This window comes from Neovison vison, chromosome 2 (genome assembly GCF_020171115.1).
Source record: "Neovison vison isolate M4711 chromosome 2, ASM_NN_V1, whole genome shotgun sequence".
Classification (NCBI taxonomy): Eukaryota; Metazoa; Chordata; class Mammalia; order Carnivora; family Mustelidae; genus Neogale; species Neogale vison.
Window position 1 is genome coordinate 159912155 of NC_058092.1, and position 17806 is coordinate 159929960.

Sequence of the window (17806 nt, forward strand, 5' to 3'; positions counted from 1 at the left end):
AATTAAATTATTGGGGTACTTGAGATGGAGGTCCACTTATTATGAATCAAAATGGGAACCAGTAGTTTTGTCCATTGCAAGAATGCAGAACCTACATTCCAAAATAGAAAGTATGATATGATGCTTCATTGAAAATTCAAAGTGTTTTTCCAATTTATATGATTTTATTTTATAATTATTGGTTTTATTAACTGGGGCTATATTTTGATGGCTATCACCAGCATGGGCATGAAGGTGAGGGAACCTCTCCTACAGATGGGCTGTCCCCCATCTGTGGAGAGCTAGCCCCTGCAAACTCACTGAGCTAAGTCTTCTCTGTCCCACAATACAATGTTTTGGTTTAATTAAAAAAAAAATCTATTGCTTTGGGGCACCAGGGCAGCTCAGTGGGTTAAGCCTCTGCCTTCAGCTCACTTCATGATCCCAGGGTTCTGGGATCAAGCCCCACATCAGGCTCTCTGCTCAGCGGGGAGCCTGCTTCCTCCTCTCTCTCTGCCAGCCTCTCTGTCTGCTTGTGATCTCTGTCTGTCAAATAAATACAATCTTTGAAAAAAAATCTATTGCCTTTAAAAATGGTGTATGAGTGACACATGTTTAAAAATGTCATGTTATGTTTAGTGACATGTCCGTTTGTTTTCAGATATTCAGAATGACTCATGAACGTTTGTAAGTGAACAACATTCTGTAGAATTGATTCTCTTTGACGAGGCCTGAAACTGAGTTTCCAGTCCACACATTCCTGTTGTAAGTCGTCCTTGTGACAGAGTGCACTCTTACTTATCACATGGACTTCACATTTATCATGAGGGGGCTATAGCCCATTGTTTGAACCATGTTGGCTGCTTTTGGGTGCCTATCGGTAAATTCCGTGTGACACATGCCATATGATGGGTAAGGTCTTACCCTCTTTCTTTCCAGACACTTCCCCAGAGAAGACCTCCCCCATGCTCCACTTCCTCCTTCCTGACTGTGAGCTTCCTTGTCTCTAGTTTCCTAAGCAGACCACAGTAAGATGAGGCTATTCCTGGTGAAATGTGTTCTTTTCATGATAGCTGGAGTGAGAAGGTGAGGGGAGCACTGTCAGCTCTGGGAAGGCCAAGCCATGTCTGTCCTCTTGTGTTTCATCCCAGCACCTCGTGGGTGTTACACCCCTGTTAAATGAAAAGAAAGTGTACTTGTGGAAACAAATGGAAATTAAGTCAGGGCAGTGTGGGGGTAGGGGAGGAAGGGAATATGGGGGGAAATGGCCTTTTAATAACAAAACTGTATTTTCCAAAGCCAAATCACTGCCAAGGCAGGGTCTGAAGCTACGGAAGATGGTCCATATAAAACCAGTCTTCTGTGATATTCCACAGGAGCCATAATATTTACCTATTTTTTGACTTCATAAATATAGATTCAATGAAGACCACAAACAAAGTGTATTGAATTATGCAACAGGCAGATCAACAAAAATAATTAAATTTATGATTTCCCATCTAAAATAGTGTTTTTAATATTTAAATTGAAGAAGGATTGCCACATGTCTTGCGGTGAGCTGGTTCTTATCACGGCCACCTCTAAGCAGTCAGGAATCTGGCTCAGAAAGGATCACTGGCTAATGTTGCTGAGTGCAGGATGACAGGCTCTATAAAGGGCCAGACAGCACATATTTTAGGTCTGTGGGCACCTGTGCTCTCTGCTAAGATTCTTCATTTTTTTTTTTTTTAAATTAGCTCATGGGGCCATACAGGCTGCAGAGTGATGTGGGTCATTTCAGATGAAGAGAAAGCAGCCTCACATTCCAGACTTCTGAAAGAAATTCCTCATTTTTATCTGTGCTGTTTTAACTCCTCTCCACTGAGCTTTCGTTTGTTACCATTTAAGATTTTAATGAAACCACCAGGACTACTACAAGATATGTTGTTTGAAGTGGTTTTGTTTTACTCCATTGATGACATCTCTAGATTATAACTCAGTCTCCTTCTAGGCTTAGAGAACCTGTCAAAACACATGTTAAATGTGCCTCGTAAGATAGAATATGATGATTAGCTTGTGGTTGATTGTTCTAGGTACAAGTGTTAGGGATTTCACTGGAAAGGAAACGAAAACGTTACAACAAAAGGATTTTCAGCCCATTCTTTTGTGTTTCTATAAATCCAGTAAATTTTTCACTACTCCATTTTGCCTGAGGGAAATGTTCCAGGAAATATAATCTAGGTTCTGTAGAGCAGTGGATCTCATATGTAGTTACCAGACCAGCGGCATCGACATCGTCAACATCGCTAGGGGACACATTAGAAAAGCAGACTCTCAGGTCCCACCCCAGGCCAGCAGAGTCGCAGTTCTGGGATGGGGCCAGATCTGTGCTCACCCAAAATGCGAGGACAATTCATTCAAATTTGACAAAGGGATATATTTAACTATGCAATGGAGAGTAATTGCTTGTTTCCATGATTTTTAGACACACTGCTATGTTTACATATTTTCCACCATGTATGGGAACCGGAATCAAACTCCTGAATTTTCAAAAGGTGGCTGCATGAAATAAAGGATTCCTTAGAGTTGTGAATGTAAGGGATTTACTGTAAACATTTTAGTTCGTCAGAATGAAATGTAGGTCCTAGTGTACATTGGCCCCAGGCTTTTGTGAAGTTAAATAAACCCAATGTCGTATCATCGTCTCAGAAGACATCAGCTTCCTGTTTCTTTGTCTTCCTCCTGCACCTTCATTTATTGCACACACACATTTGAAAAAACCTCTTTTTCAAAAATTTGAGTGCAGCGTACACACAATGCTACATTAGCATCAGGTGTACAACATGGTGATTTAATGATTTTATGGGTTGTACGATGTTCACCACCAGCGTGGCTGCCGCACATCCCCATGCAACTTGATCAGAATATCGTTGACTAATTTCCTGGCCACACCTTTCACACCGTGACTTATTCACTCACTCCATGACTGGAAGCCCAAACTTGCTGCTCCACATCACCCACTTTACCCATCCCCCACCCCACCCCTTTGATAGCCACCAGTTGGTTCTCTGCATTTATAGGTCTGGTTCTGCTTTCTGTTTGTTTATTCATTTCTTTTGTTTATAGATTCCACGTATGAGTAAAATCATATGGTTTTTTACTTTTTAAGGACAGTAACATCTTGTCTTTTTACTTGTGAAATATGAGAAATACAAGAGATTCTTCTGGGTAGTATGAATCCCTTTGTATGTCTCCTGTTCTGTCTTTGGTTGCTTTGACCAGTGTTCTTTTTACATTAATGACAAAATATAACTTTTTCAATAAAGAGAATGCAAGTGACCTTGATAGTGGGAAAAATAAGACTATCAGAGACCTGAGGGACAATGGCAACTTTGTGGCCATGATGTGCCACTGTGGGGAGTGACTTCAACTGTTTTACCAATCTTTGTTGTCTACAGGATGAGAAGTGGCCAGTACAAAGCCAGAAGCAATTGGGCTTAGTCAACAGAGTTATTTCTAGTTGACATATGTTGGGAAAATGTCAGAAAAGGCAAAGAGTAGAGGTTAGGGATCTCAACTATGGGTATTGGGGTGGATGGGCAGCACCATTTTTTCCCCTCTGCACTAAACAGACCGGAGATATATTATGTGTCCATGTGTTTGTCTCAATTTGCTCAATTCAGTGCATGAGTGAAGATGCATTATATACTTAGATACTTTCTAATTTCTCCCGCTATAGGATCCGAGATGGTTAACTTTGATGGGAAAAGCTTCTTGCTATACACGTTTTATCAGAAATCCATGAGTCCAGCAAAAGATGTTATTTCTTTGAAATTTAAAACCAGGCAGACTGACGGGATTCTACTCCACAGAGAAGGACAAAACGGCAAACATGTCACCCTGCAGTTAGTTAGAGGAAAGCTCATCTTATTGCTTAATTCAGGTAAAAAGTTCCCAGTGGATGTTTTCAAAAATATACCTTTTTAGATGGAAGTATCTTTTTATGCTTAGTTTTTCTCCGTTAAGTAGCTAATTTATCCTGAAACCAGAACATTTTCAAGACAGAAAGAAGACCCTAGAAATAATTACTCTGGAGCAAGAGGCATGAAACAGAATGGTCTGGGCAAATGGAAGCGTGGTTGCTCCACAGTTGAGGTGTACTATAGAGAACACGCATGTATCCTGAATGTACTTTACTGTAACAAGTTTTGTAGCTCGATTAGTATGTAAGACCATTTGTGCATGTTCAGTAAACGACCTGATAATATTGTAAAGACAAGGGGTGGATCCCTGAAACTGTGAGGTGGTGCTCTCTGTGAGGTTCTCAGGAGCCATGAGGCTGTGTGCTTCATGAGGTTCTCGGAAGAAGATACTTCCCAGAAAACCAAAAATGCAATAATTAACAATAATAAACACAAGAAAGGTAGAAGAAATCATTCCTGAGTGAGAGAAGGTTGTACATGAGGCTGAGGAAAAGGCAGTTGACCAGTTCTCCGGATAGAAGTGTGCAAGGAAAGTGACTGGGGGACATGTTGACCTCGCACATGGCAGCCATGGTACTGAGTTGGCCTCCCACACAGCAGCCATGGTACCGGGTTGGATGGGGCAGTTCATTTGCTTCGCCTGTCCTTGTAGGCCATGCTAACCTGCCCTCCCCTGACGCCCATGTGACTCTCACCCTGGGCAGCCTGCTGGACGACGAGCACTGGCATTCTGTCCTTATCGAGCTCGGAAACACCCATGTCCACTTCACCGTGGACAGGCACAGTCAGCATTTCCAGGCCGAGGGCAAGTGCGACTACTTGGATCTTGATTATAAGGTGTGAACATTTCTTTTCAAGTATTACAGATTTTGTTATTTAAACACAACATAACCTTTTAAGAAAATATCTCTACACAGAGAAATTCCCATTGCTAGTAATTTGGAATTCTGGTGAAACATTTCCCACGGGTGATGTCAGCCCAGAAAGAGACCCATGTGCATTGTTGAGATGTTTTATCACTCATAGGTGTGAGTTCTCCCCTGAGAGGAAGTAGTTGTTGAATTCGGAAAGTGTGTGGATGAAGAGCTATCAGTGTGACAGGTGGCACAGTAAAATACATGTGTCCAGACGGCTTTCCATGTTATCTCTGGTGTTGGCTGTGACCCATTCCTTAGGAGATCTCTGTATTTTAGGGCAATTGTAAACAGAATTAACAATCTAGGGTGCTTGGAGAAGTAATCACCATACATTCCAAACTGCTTTTTCGAGGAATAAGAGAGTCAGAGTCAGGCAATTCAAAATACTGTTTCTAGGGACATTGAAAGGCTTAACGCATCCCTGGCGTGTTGCCCGCACGTATCTAACTGGCACTGGAGAACACCTTTTGTTCTGCCAGTTCTGCTCAGCACATTTATCAGAGCAAAGGGGATGATTTCAACATTCATTTAGTATAAGTGGCCTCAGCCAAGGAGGCCAGCTGCAGAGTCTGGTCCTGAATGAGATTATCGATGCCTTCATTATTCTAACCCAACAGCAGTGTCCTGGCAAAGACTTGGAGCCTGGAGCTGGGTTCTAGGAAGGTTTGTAAAGTAGAATGTTATCATGGTCAGCCGCCTTGTCACCCAGATCAAGAGTGACTGTGGAAATGAACATACAACATTCCCCATCAGCTGAAGTGACATAGCCCTTTGAGTAGCAAATTGTGAGAAGGGGTATTTGACTTACTTATCTAAATGTAATAAAGAAAGAATCGGTACATCTATGTCTAAAAATTCACCTGAAATTAACATGTTAATGTTAAAATAATGCCAGATAGATTGGAGGCAATTATCCTATAACTGCTGAGCTTACGTGTTTTAGGCAATCAGAAAATCATTAAACAATATTATTTATGTCATTTTTTTCTTTCTAAGATCAGCTTTGGGGGGATTCCTGGACACGGAAAATCAGTGGCATTCCCACAAAAAGACTTTCACGGTTGCTTTGAAAATCTCTACTATAATGGAGTGGATCTCATTGATTTGTCCAAGAAACACACACCGCAGATCCTCGTCATGGTAAGAGAGCTACACGCGAGGTCAACGGAGCAGGGAACTGCAGCTGGTCTGATGGACCCAGTCTAGAATGTGCCTCTCCTGAAGGCAGGGAAAGTGCCAATCACGCACACCTTTTAGTTTGTATTTGACTTATTTCACTAAATAATTAACTTGCTTTTTAAATTTAACTTTTTAAAAATTTAGTTCTAGTCACTCACATACAGTGTAGTATGAGCTTCCGGTGTGCAGTTCAGGGATTCAGCAATTCCCTGCGTCACCCGGGTACCTTACAAGTGCCCTCCTCCATCCCCATCACCGGCTTCTTAATTTTTACAGGTGTGTGGAAACAGATGCACGCTTTCGCAAATGTGTCATGGTGCATCTGAATAAAGACTTTTTGGGGCAGGGTCTCTGTTGGGATTGATTTCCTCTTGCTCCTTTCTCCTGTTACTGAACTCCTAGCTCAGTGCCTGTCACTCGCTCAAAAGGCCAGTACTTGAGAGATGAATTTGGATTGAAAAGGAATTTGAGCTTAATTTAATTTGAGGCCAGGAACCTGGGGAGAAGGTGGACTCTTGTGCAGAAGCCAACTGCTGGGTTTCTACCCGGGCCAGCGATTTGCAGAGGGGTTAGGAGTGGGTCGGTGAAGGGTGGGAGTGGTCTTCTGCGTCTCTCCATCCCAGGCAGACTCCGTGGTTGTGCCGGCCACAAACCCCATCTTCGTGCTCAGGGTCTGCGCCCCAGGGGTCTGTTGCCTGTTTGCTGATGTTCATGAGCACCCCATTGTTCTGCAAAGGGAGGCCAAGGCCCACAGATACACAAAGGGAGGTTAGTAAAATCAGTCCTGTGACCTAAGAAAGAAAAAGATTTGCCAGAAAACTTGCTTGACTCTTCAGAAGGCAGATGTGGCATCGAACAGGCGACTGGGCACATTTGGGACCTTCTTGCCCCAAGGCCAGGGGTCTGTCTGCTGTGGATCTGGGGACTTAGGTCAGCGAATAAGGAGCATGTTATCTCAAAGCAGGTGGACCCCTCAGACGGGTTGGACTGTTGTCAGGCTTCTGTCCCTCCACATGGCTGCAGCCCGTCCCCTGGACTAGCGTGTTACTGAGCTAGCGTCTGTCCTTCCACATTTGGTTCCTCAGACCCAAATCCTCTACAATCAGTGCACCCATCTTTGTGAATATCGATGCCTCCATATCGAGCATCGTTTATAGAAATAGAATTGTTTTATGTGACCTTTTCTCCATCTCCATTTTCCAACTTAGTGAAAACTGTGGGAATGCTTTTTTTTTTTAAAAGGTTTGTTTATTTTAGAGAGAGAGCATGAGGGAGAGAAAGAGAGAGGACCTCTCAAGCAAACCCCCTAATGAGCTCAGAGCCCTACATGGGACTCAATCCCGGGACCCTGAGACAATGACCTGAGCTGAAATCAAGAGTCGGTCACTCAGCTGACTGAGCCACCCAGGTGCCCCAATTTATAAGAGAGTTTTAAGTTTGATAGATCTCCCTATGTCATTCATGATCCAAATGTTTTCTCAGATTAACCAATTTTCTATGAAATATAAGATCATGTTATAATATAATTATATATCATATATCATATCTTTTATATCAAATGTTATGGGCCATGTTGAGTATACAAATGCCTTTATTGGTACATAGCCAATGTCTCAGTGTATTTTTTTAATAGCTTTGTAGTATTTGTTCCTGCTTTGAAATACTTCTGAAGCCCTAGACTCTAGATACAGTCTCAAGGATTTTCCTCTAAAAAGTTTTAAGGTAGTTTCATTTACTTATTTACTTTAAAATTAAAAAAAAAAGTCTTCAACTGTCTGGGCTTTACTCTGTGCAGATTAGTAGTTATTTTAGGTCTTGCGGGTACCCATTCCTGCCTGAGCTGTTTAGTGATCAGACCCAACCTCCGCACACAGGCTTAAATCTTACCTCCCACCATGTACCGGCTGTACCTGTGGTCTCAGATCTTTCTGTGGGTCAGTCACTGGGCTCCACTGCTGTGTTTACTCCATACCAATGCTGTATTGACTTGATTACAGTGCTTTTATGGTATATATTTTTGAGAGGAAGGGCAATGTTTGGGCACATATTCCTCTGGAATTTCTGAAAATATATCTAAAATGTTTTAAAAGAATTTATTTACTTGAGAGAGAGAACACATGCAGGGGGGAAACAGAGGGAGAGGGAGAAGCAGACTCCCTACTGAGTCCTTGATCCCAGGACCCCAAGATCATGACCTGAGGTGAAGGCAGAGGCTTAACGCACTGAGCTCCCCAGGTGCCCCACTTAATTGGAGTTCTTTTAAGAACTTAAGTTCCTTCCTCCCAAACACTATGATTAAAGGTAAGTTTGCTCCTGGAGCAGTAGATATAATGTAAAGCTCAAAGGTGTGTTTTTTAGTAAAATAGAATGAAATAAAAACAACAGGCAGCTGGCGGGTCAGAGGTCAGGCTAGGGAGAGTGTGCTGATTGACACGGCCCATGGGAGCCTCTAAGAGGTGGGCAGCCTGCTCAGGTCGGCCACACCCCTGCCTCAGATGGGCCAAAGCTCATGGCCTGCCTGAGCCAGATGTTCGTGTCCCCTGAGTAACAGGTGTATAAGCATTTACACAACCAAGCGGAGTGCAGGAAGGTTCCTGGAGCTGCTATCTGTGGTGCTGGGCTTCATGCTGCATGTAAAAAGCCAGTGCCTTGAGGTATAAGAAATCTGTCTCCTCTGTTGTGTCCTGTACCCAGCGCAAGGCCTGGGAAAGACATGTCTCCAGATTCCTTTGCCAATGCCTAGAAATAGAGGAGACAGAACTGCCCTAAAAGCCTCAGAAAGAGGTTTGCCCAGCCAGGGCATTGTCACAGTTTGAGGGACCTGTCAGGTAAATCTGGATTGCAGCTGGATGGGGAAGCCTAGTTCTTAAGTCCTCAATTGCTGGAAGGTTGATAGGAAACTGCACCTCTTGGAAAGCTCACTGTTCATGAAAGCATCCCTTCTGCCCCTTCCTAAATCCTTTTCCACTGTATTTACAGGGAAATGTGTCCTTCTCGTGCTCACACCCACAAATTGTGCCCGTGACTTTTCTGAGCTCCAGGAGTTACTTGGCTCTGCCGGGCACCATCGGAGAGGACAAGGTGTCGGTCGCTTTCCAATTCCGAACGTGGAACAGGGCAGGGCTGCTGCTGACCACTCAATTCCCACACGGGCCAGAAGCTCTCATCCTTGTTCTTAATGATGGAAAACTCGAGCTGAGTCTCTCCCAGCCGGGACACCCGGCGAGGGACATCACAGCAGGTAATAGGCATTTGCGGTGACCGCAGGGTCCTTCTGTCACCTATGCACTGAATGAGCGACTGAATCAGTAAGATACTCATAATCCTTCTAGAGGGAATTAGAGTTCATTTACCTTTGAACTAGATACCTCCAGGCTGTTGGTGTGTGAGTCAGTGTAAGCCGAAGTTAGCTGCAGATCACATATACCTCTCAAAAAGTTTAAAAAATAACCTTGCTATCAACTGATGATGGGGAGTTGGCAGTCCACTTGAAACACTGGAGAACAGTATCCTAAGTCAGAGTCCTGAGAAAAGAAGTTCCTTATACCGTCTTTTGAGCCTATACACACACACCAGTCATACTTGAAGTTACGATTTTTCCCGGATTTTCTGTTCCTTTGGGAATCCCTGTTTTGGATAAGGCTTCTTATAACTGTGGGGTGAATGTTCTGCTTGGCTTCCAAGAAGGACCCACGTTTCTAAACTCCCTTCCGGGGTTGTGTTATCCTCAGAGTCTGGGGGCTGTTTTGCGTTAGGGTGCTGGTGAAAATGTAAAGCCAGGTAGGTGTCATTCCACGAGGGTTGACGACAGAAGGAGCACTTTGCCTGACCCAGATTACCAGGTCAGGATGGAAAGCCAGGAATGAAACATAGCTCTTTGTTTCTCTTTACAAATAAAAGAAAAAATCTGACCTCTGGCATAGGGAGTTTCCTTGTGGACCTCAGCAGATGAGCCCAACCAAGTCAGATTTTGGAAATTGCTTCACTCTTGGTTTGTGTAGATTTACAAGCTGCGTGCCTTATTAACGAAGAGACGGTGCTTTGCTGTTGCTTCACGTGAGGACACACCATTCTCCCTTCCAACATACTGGGAGTAGTTATTTAAATTTTTTTTGAAGGCTGGCACTGAAATGTTATAGAAATATTTTATTGAATTGATTTTTTTAAGCTTTCACTGGGTAACACATTAATTTCTGGAAGCAAACCAGAGGTGCATTTTTCTTGCTGCTTTTTTAAGAAGCATCTGAGGGGTGGGGCACCTGGGTGGCTCAGTGGGTTGAAGCCTCTGCCTTTGGCTCCGGTCGTGGTCCCAGGATCCTGGGATCGAGCCCCACATAGGGCTTTCTGCTTAGCAGGGAGTCTGCTTCCCCCTCTCTCTGCCTGCCTCTCTGTCTACTTGTGATCTCTGTCAAATAAATAAATAAATAAAATCTTTAAAAAAAAAAAGAGAGAGAGAAGCATTTGAGGTGTTTTTTTTTTTTTTTACCTTTGAAATACTGGCCTGCCTCTGATATACTCAGGTCTCATTCCAGACCAACCCAGTACAACAAATATTGCAATAAAGTGAACAAAATGGATTTTTTTTGCTTCCCCACGCATATAAAAGTTATATCTGCAGTATACCATGGTCTTCTAAATGTGCAGGAGTTTTATGTCTGGAAAAACAATAAATATGCCTTAATAAAAAAAATACACTATTGCTAAGAAATGGTGTCCCATGAGCCTTCAGCGAGTTGTAATCACAGATCACAGATGAGCATCACAAATGTCACAGTGATAAAGAAGTCTGAAGGATCGTGACACAGAGACAGAGAATGAGCAGATGCTGTTGGAAAAATGTCCCTGAGAGACGCGGTCCGGGCAGGGGGCCACGAGCCTTCAGCTGGAGAAAGGCGGGGTGTCTGCAAAGCACAGAAAGTGAGCAAGAGGAGACAGATGGCGACTGGTTTTCACTCCAAGCCTTGGATGAAGTGCGAAAGCACCTACCAAACCAAGAACCAAAGTTTAAAGGCTGAGTGAGTCGTAATCATGCCGAATGCCAGGAAAGGACACCCAGTCACCATTCGTCGTGCTTCCAGCTTTTGGGTCCTTTTTCCAAATAGTTACCTCACTGTGTTTGTGAAGGGATCTAAAAAGGTCCAGAGTGTACAATCTAGTGTCCGTGTGCTTGTGGAACTGGGCCAGCGGAGCGTGGTGGGAACAGAAGTTCAGTGAGGGGAAGGGGAATATGCGTTCCATTTCTGCAGGAAAAGATACAGTCCACCCTTTCCTGAAGGGACTTGACTGCCCAGGGCAGTGTTCTCTGTGATCAGGTTGGATTTGACACAAGCTGGTGGGAGGGGTGTGTGAGAAGACTCGCCTCCCAGGTCATTTCCATACCCATCTCTGTGCTGCTAGGCCGGATGGGCTCAAAAAGCGCCACCCATGTTCTCCCCAAGCCTCGGGTCCTCGTTGTTGGTGTGACACTAGTGTGACCGATGGTAGAAACAATGATGTTGAGCCTACAGACCATGAGCCCAGTGCCTGCTAGTCAGCTGTCACTCCAAAACCTTTAGTTCTCATTATTCCAGAACTAGTCCCGAGACCATCACTGGCCCCCCAGACTGAAACTTTTGTGGAGTTGGGGGGTGGGTGGGAGAATAAGCATCGTGTTCCCAGTAGCACAAATCAAAACACCCCTGCCCCTCCCTTCTCTATCCATCCTTTGACTGTAGTGCTTCCTGGGAGACAGGCCATCCTGCTGTCACAGGTTGTAGAAGACACACAAAAAAACCACAAATGGTGAGAATTATAATCGGGAGAAACAGAATGATCATAAGAGCAGGCATTTCACTTTTAAATGAGAATGCCAAATTTTATTAAAAACAGTCTTTTATTATAGAGGTAAATAGCATCTATTACCCATTCAAGGAGATATTCTGGAGTGTTTTCTGCAAGTTCTCCTAGGAAAAAAACTCTATGTCCTAAATAGATGGGTAAATGGAGGGGGCAGGGAGAGGATAGAAGGGAATTTTAACATCAGATTTTATTTATTTATTTGGCAGACAGAGATCACAAGTAGGCAGAGAGGCAGGCTGGGGGTGGGGGGAAGTAGGCTCACCACTGAACAGAGAGCCCGATGTGGGGCTCAATCCCAGGACCCTGGGATCATGACCTGAGCCGAAGGCAGAGGCTTAACCCACTGAGCCACCCAGGCACCCCATTAACATCAGATTTTAAGTGGATGTGGTTCTGTCCTGACAGATAATGTTAGGTAAACTTTAAAATAAATATTGAATGACAAGAGTGGAAGGGACACTCCCAGATTCTTGTTTGTGGATTCCTTCAGCTCCAGGGCTGGAGGATTTCCTTTAGGACCAGTGTCATAATGTAGGTCTTGAGTAGTCTTGAGTATCTAACCGCAATCCTCTGGATTCTGTGTCAGCTTTCTCATCATTGCTCATGAACCTATCCTGTGTGGGGTCTTTGCAACAGTTTTGGATTCACAAATGTGACACAGAAAGTGAGAGATGGGTGTACACGGCAAAGAGCTAGAGTCCCTGAAAGGGAGTGCTGGGAAGTACCATCGCTCCTATTTCACAGTCTGAGAAAAGCGGAGGCATCGTGATTTTTACAGTAGGGTCTATGACCTTCTGGGTCAGGCCAGAAACATATTTCCCATGCACATAGGTCTTGAATCCATGTCAACATCACTGATGAGAAATGAAGCCAAGACAAAAAAAGATGTATTTTCATTTTGACATATTAACGAGCATTGGAGGGACATGGATTTACGGGGTTGATTGGGTTCCTTGGGCCAAACTCTGATACTAAATTAAATATGTCTGGTTAACTTTCCACCAGAAACATGGCCGTATTTTCTTTGGGGCTGATCCCCCATGAGCTAGAAAATAACTTCTGACCCTTGCAGGTTGACTTCCAAACTTGAGGGCTCTAAGCAGTCGGCACCTTTCTCATTTGCAAGAGGTTAGGCTAATCTATCAGGACAGTTCCCCAAGACGATCAAATTAGAGTCAGGCAGGGTCATGCGCAAGCTTGGGCACGACATCAAAGACATCAAAAGAGTCTCACTTTGTTGTTTTTCAATGGGCTGAAGTGTTTGTTTATGACCTGTTTCCCTGTTGGGCAAGACAATTTCTAAATATTCCAATTGTTCACTGTGCTCCTTCAGAGCAGCAGGTGTCTCTGGGGCCATGACCTCCCCGTGGAGGGGAGGAGTCCCTTGCTTTTGAATGAATGACTCAATTTGGCCAGTGGAATATGGGCATGAAGGCAAACACAATTCCCTCATCCAAAGTTAATGTTAACATTTAAAAATATTACCTACTGGTTTTTGTCCATTTTTAGACAGTGATTGAGTATGCACACACACACACACACACACACACACACTTTAATGTGATGCTTTCTAAACGTTATATTTTGTTCAATGAATTTTCATGTTTTAGTAATACTTAAGTTGCTGATACATTTTTTCTAAAGAGTTACATCAATATATATGATATATTTTTCCAAATAGTCTACCAAGATTATATATAATAATAATATGTGATAGTAGGGGCAAGAATTTATTTTTATAACAACAATTTTGGAAAATATTATCCTTCTCAACATCCTAAAATACTAACGAACTAGAAGATGGGGAAGTACCCCCTGTGCCAGGGGACTAGGATATTTGATCATTTCAAGCTCGTTCAGGATCCTGTTGTGTTAGTCTGTTAAAACCCTAGCACTGGGAGAAACTAAGATTGCGCTGTCCAAGGCAGAATGTTTAGACTGTCCACTCTTGATTCTTCCTCCCCCTCTCAATTCAGCTTTCTTTCTTTTCTCTTTTTTTTTCCCTGTACTTTTCTGATTTAACCAAGCAATGAGAAAGTGAAACACAGCCATGGCCGTGTGCACATATGTCTTAATACTCTTAACTGACCACAGTAATTTTTGCTAGAATATAATTTGTGTTAGAATGTGACTGGCCAGTCTATGACTGTGGCAGGTCAGAGGCAAGGGCCCTCCGGAACCACACATTTACTCAATGAGCCTCACTCCACAGGTAATCCCTTCCTCCTAGAGAAACATGACCAGGATACCACATGATCTCTTTGCCTGTTAAGAAACCCCCAAGCCCACATATGTCCCAAGCCTCTCCTTTTGTCTCTGAGAGGCCCAGCTGCCCTCTGTGGTCAGTCTCCATTGCCCAGCCAGCTAAATAACCTGGGAGGTTTCAGGTGAGTTCAAACGTCAGGTGAAGTTTGGTAGGGTGTCTAAGACTGTGATTGTATTGTTTTCAAGCATGGCTCTGCATAGCTGCATCTATAGAGTTTTTAGGAATTTCTTACCCAATTTTGTTTACTTCCAGGTGCCAGATTAAGTGATGGGCAGTGGCATTCAGTGTCCCTCTCGTTGGAAGAAAATCACCTGAGTGTGATGGTGGATGGTGAGGCAGCCTCTGTGTCTCACTCCCTGCGTGGGCAGATTGATTCAGGGGACACCTATTATTTGGGCGGTAAGTGAAAGGAACTGGTGGTGCTGGCAACCAAACCATCCTTGTCTTTCCAGGTCCTGCCGTCTGAGACAACTGGCAATTTTAAATGAAGGTTAATAGTGAAGAGTGAGGTTTCTCTTTCAGTTTAGTCAATGAAAATGTTGAGCAAAGACAGTAAATTTTTCTTAAGGATTTATTTACTTATTTTAGAGAGAGAGCATGAGTGGGAGTGACAGAGGGAGAGGGAGAGAGAATCCCAAGCAGATTCCCCATTGAGTGTGGAGCCCGACATGGGGCTCAATCTCATCACCCTAAGATCATGACCTGAGCCAAAACCAAGAATAGGGTGCTTAGTCTACTGTGCCACCCAGGCGCCCCAGACAAAGACGGTAAATTATGGCCTAAAATACAAGTCTCTGGGGGGGCTTGTTTTAATGTGCATTTGCTAAGATTGGTTTTGAATTTAGCACTTGTTTTCACTGCAGTCACCTAGAAAGCTTCCAGAATGCTAGGGCCTGTCTCCAACCCTAGAGATCTGCTTTCTCTGGCTCTGACACCCGGGGAATGGGCTCTCCAGGTGACTCTGAGCAGGCCACTCTGAGGGTCCTCACTCTCTGTCCTACCTTTTGTGCTTCGCTGTAGAGTATTTTCTGAAGGCCAGATAACCCTTAGAACCTTTCCCTCAGGTCTTTTTATGCAACAGTTTCCTTGTTGCACGTGGACGGTCTTTTTGTCAGTCGCTCTCCTCCCTGAGGGGCCCAGGTCCTCTGGTGTGGCCCGGGAGCCACCCGGGGTAGCACCACTTTCAAGCTTGTCACAGATGCAGATGTAACTCTCCTGACTTCCTGAGCCACAATCCACATTTCCCCAAGATTCCCAGCTGCTCTGTTGCCCTAAATGTTCAGGAAGGGTCCTGTTGCCCACTGTCTAGGCACAAGGACACCGTTACCTACACCAAAGCAAGAAAGGAACTTAATGGCTACTGACACTCACTCACTACCTCGTGGTGAACTTTACCAAGACAACACCAGGCCATCACCCCGACTGCAGGAGATGGCGGGTTTGCTTGTTTGGTAGAACTTTGACCGAGTCTGTCCAGAATTCGTGCATCCAGGGAGGGGGAGCTCCTGAGGGTAACCAATGTCCATTCTGAGGCATCTGTGTGAAAAGTCTGAGCCACCAGCACTTAGGCCTGTCAGTTGTGAGACTTCCTTCTAATCGTGGCTGGAAGCCATCCTTGCTCTTACTCCCGTTTTGCATTTTATGGTTGTTTCTTTCCAAAATAAGTTTGAGGCCATGGTGAAGATAACTTGATAACCCAAGAAGAAAGTATAAAATCCTCCCTAAGAATAGACAGTAAGCCCACAAACCGTGCATCAGGGTGTTCAATCTCTCAAGCCCCCTAAAACAAGCATCGCTGTGAGCATGGAGCAGCACCAGGAGCATTAGAACATTGGATTGCTCTCTCTCACCTGCCAAATATGGTACACCTCTGACCCAGGCCGGTTTTTAAACATTTATGCTTATGATGGATTTTAGAGCTCTGCAGAGGAACCAGTTCCCTTCAAAACTAAATAAAGAATTTACCTGGGAGCTGTAACTTAAAACATAAAAGATTTTGAAGCACTAAAAGGGACAGGAAGAGAAATCCTTGCTGTATTGTTTAATGGTGCAAAATGGAATGCTTGTTATTTTGTATTAAAAAGTTAAAAAAAAACTTTCTAAAACCACAGAGTCTTCTCTCATATTTGAGCATTGGGCATGTTCCAAATGTGCAATGCACAGCTGCATGAGAACAGGCACTTTCCATAAATACTTACACATTGATGTGATATGAAGTCACTATGTAATTCATGTATGTATTTTAAAATACTACTCATGTTTCTTGAAAGAGTGTTTGTGGGCTAACCCCCTAATGTACACAATTAAACACTACAAGGCTTTTAGTGTCTCCCTCGCTCCTCTAAATTCGTACTCCCCCAGTTAAGTATTACCCAGCCCCCCTTTTTACTAATCTTTGTATCGCCTTTTTATGTTTTAATCAATGTGTAGCACCATGTCCATTTCAGATGTAAGCATAAGACTCAGTGTTTGTATACATTAGGCAATAATCCCACAATAACTAGTTAATATCCACCACTATACTTAGTTATAATTTTTCTTGTCATGAAAATTTTAAGGTCTACTTTCTTAGCAACTTTTTAAATAGACAATAAGATATTATAGCTGTAATAACCATGCAGTACGTTGCATCCCTATGACTTACTTATTTTACAACTGAAAAGTTTTTAATGTATTGCTTTTCTTTAGAAGCTATATCCATGTAGGTGACTTCACACAGTAGTGTTTTGTGTTCCCAGGCTTTTCATTTTACAAATAGGGCACTACCGTGTGCCTTCTTCTGGGTTCTTTTTATTGTTATTGCTGTCACTGTTGTTCTAGATTAGTTTTGGAGATCCAGCCCTGTGAGTATTTATAGGTAAAGTTAATTAATTTTTACTGCCATGTGGTTTTGATGTGTATGATACCATGTTTCACTTATTAAATCTGCCATCCCGTTTTACTGTTGAGCAACAACTTGATGGTGCCCATTTTTTTCTATTACAAAAGATGTGATAAATATCCTACAGCTGCCAAGAATCATCTTGCCAGTGAATTTAAAATTTTCCTTATGTACAAACTATCAATCTTTCCTAATATGCATAGTCAATTTAATGAAACAGCCTTTGGTCTATGAAAGACCCTTAGAGATTTGGAGGCAATGTGTTGAAAAAAAAAAAGCATAATAGGCTTTTCTTACGTGCTTTCATAAAATTGTGTTGATGTGCAGAAAAACTATCTTGTTAGTATAGTTTCCAATAACAAATCATGTCTCTAAGATGAGCAGAATTGTAAAGTTTAAACATCCCATTAGAGAGTATAATGATTTTCTTCATTATCAGTTTACTATTTTTTGGTTGTAATTAAAATTTGGCACTGACTGGCAAAAATAGTGTATAAGATCTTGCAATCACAGCACATTGTCTGTAACTAATGTGTAAATTCAGAATGACTTGTACATACTCCGCTGTAAACACCCACTTGATTCCTACAGAGCGATTCCAGGCACTGATTCAAGCCAACGTATTCAACTCTCCTTTTTAGACCAACATAGCAGCATCTTTTTTCCTAGAGAAGGAATATATTCTTTCCAAACAACCCAGTTAATACTGTCACCAGGCTGCAGCAAACACACAAAGCCAAAACACCCCAATTTACTGATGTTAAATAAGGAGATGAGCATTATT

General features: G+C 43.1%; 1 protein-coding gene across 3 annotated transcripts in view; it reads left to right on the forward strand.

Moving 5' to 3' along the window:
* LOC122900625 (contactin-associated protein-like 3) overlaps positions 1 to 17806 on the forward strand; it is a 205183-nt gene that overhangs the window by 113974 nt on the left and 73403 nt on the right. For all 3 annotated transcript variants that reach the window (XM_044239395.1, XM_044239396.1, XM_044239397.1), the window contains 5 exons: positions 3698 to 3901; positions 4594 to 4778; positions 5855 to 5998; positions 9017 to 9278; positions 14394 to 14540. In XM_044239395.1, the coding sequence (XP_044095330.1) occupies positions 3698 to 3901; positions 4594 to 4778; positions 5855 to 5998; positions 9017 to 9278; positions 14394 to 14540 (942 nt within the window). The remainder of the gene's footprint in view (positions 1 to 3697; positions 3902 to 4593; positions 4779 to 5854; positions 5999 to 9016; positions 9279 to 14393; positions 14541 to 17806) is intronic.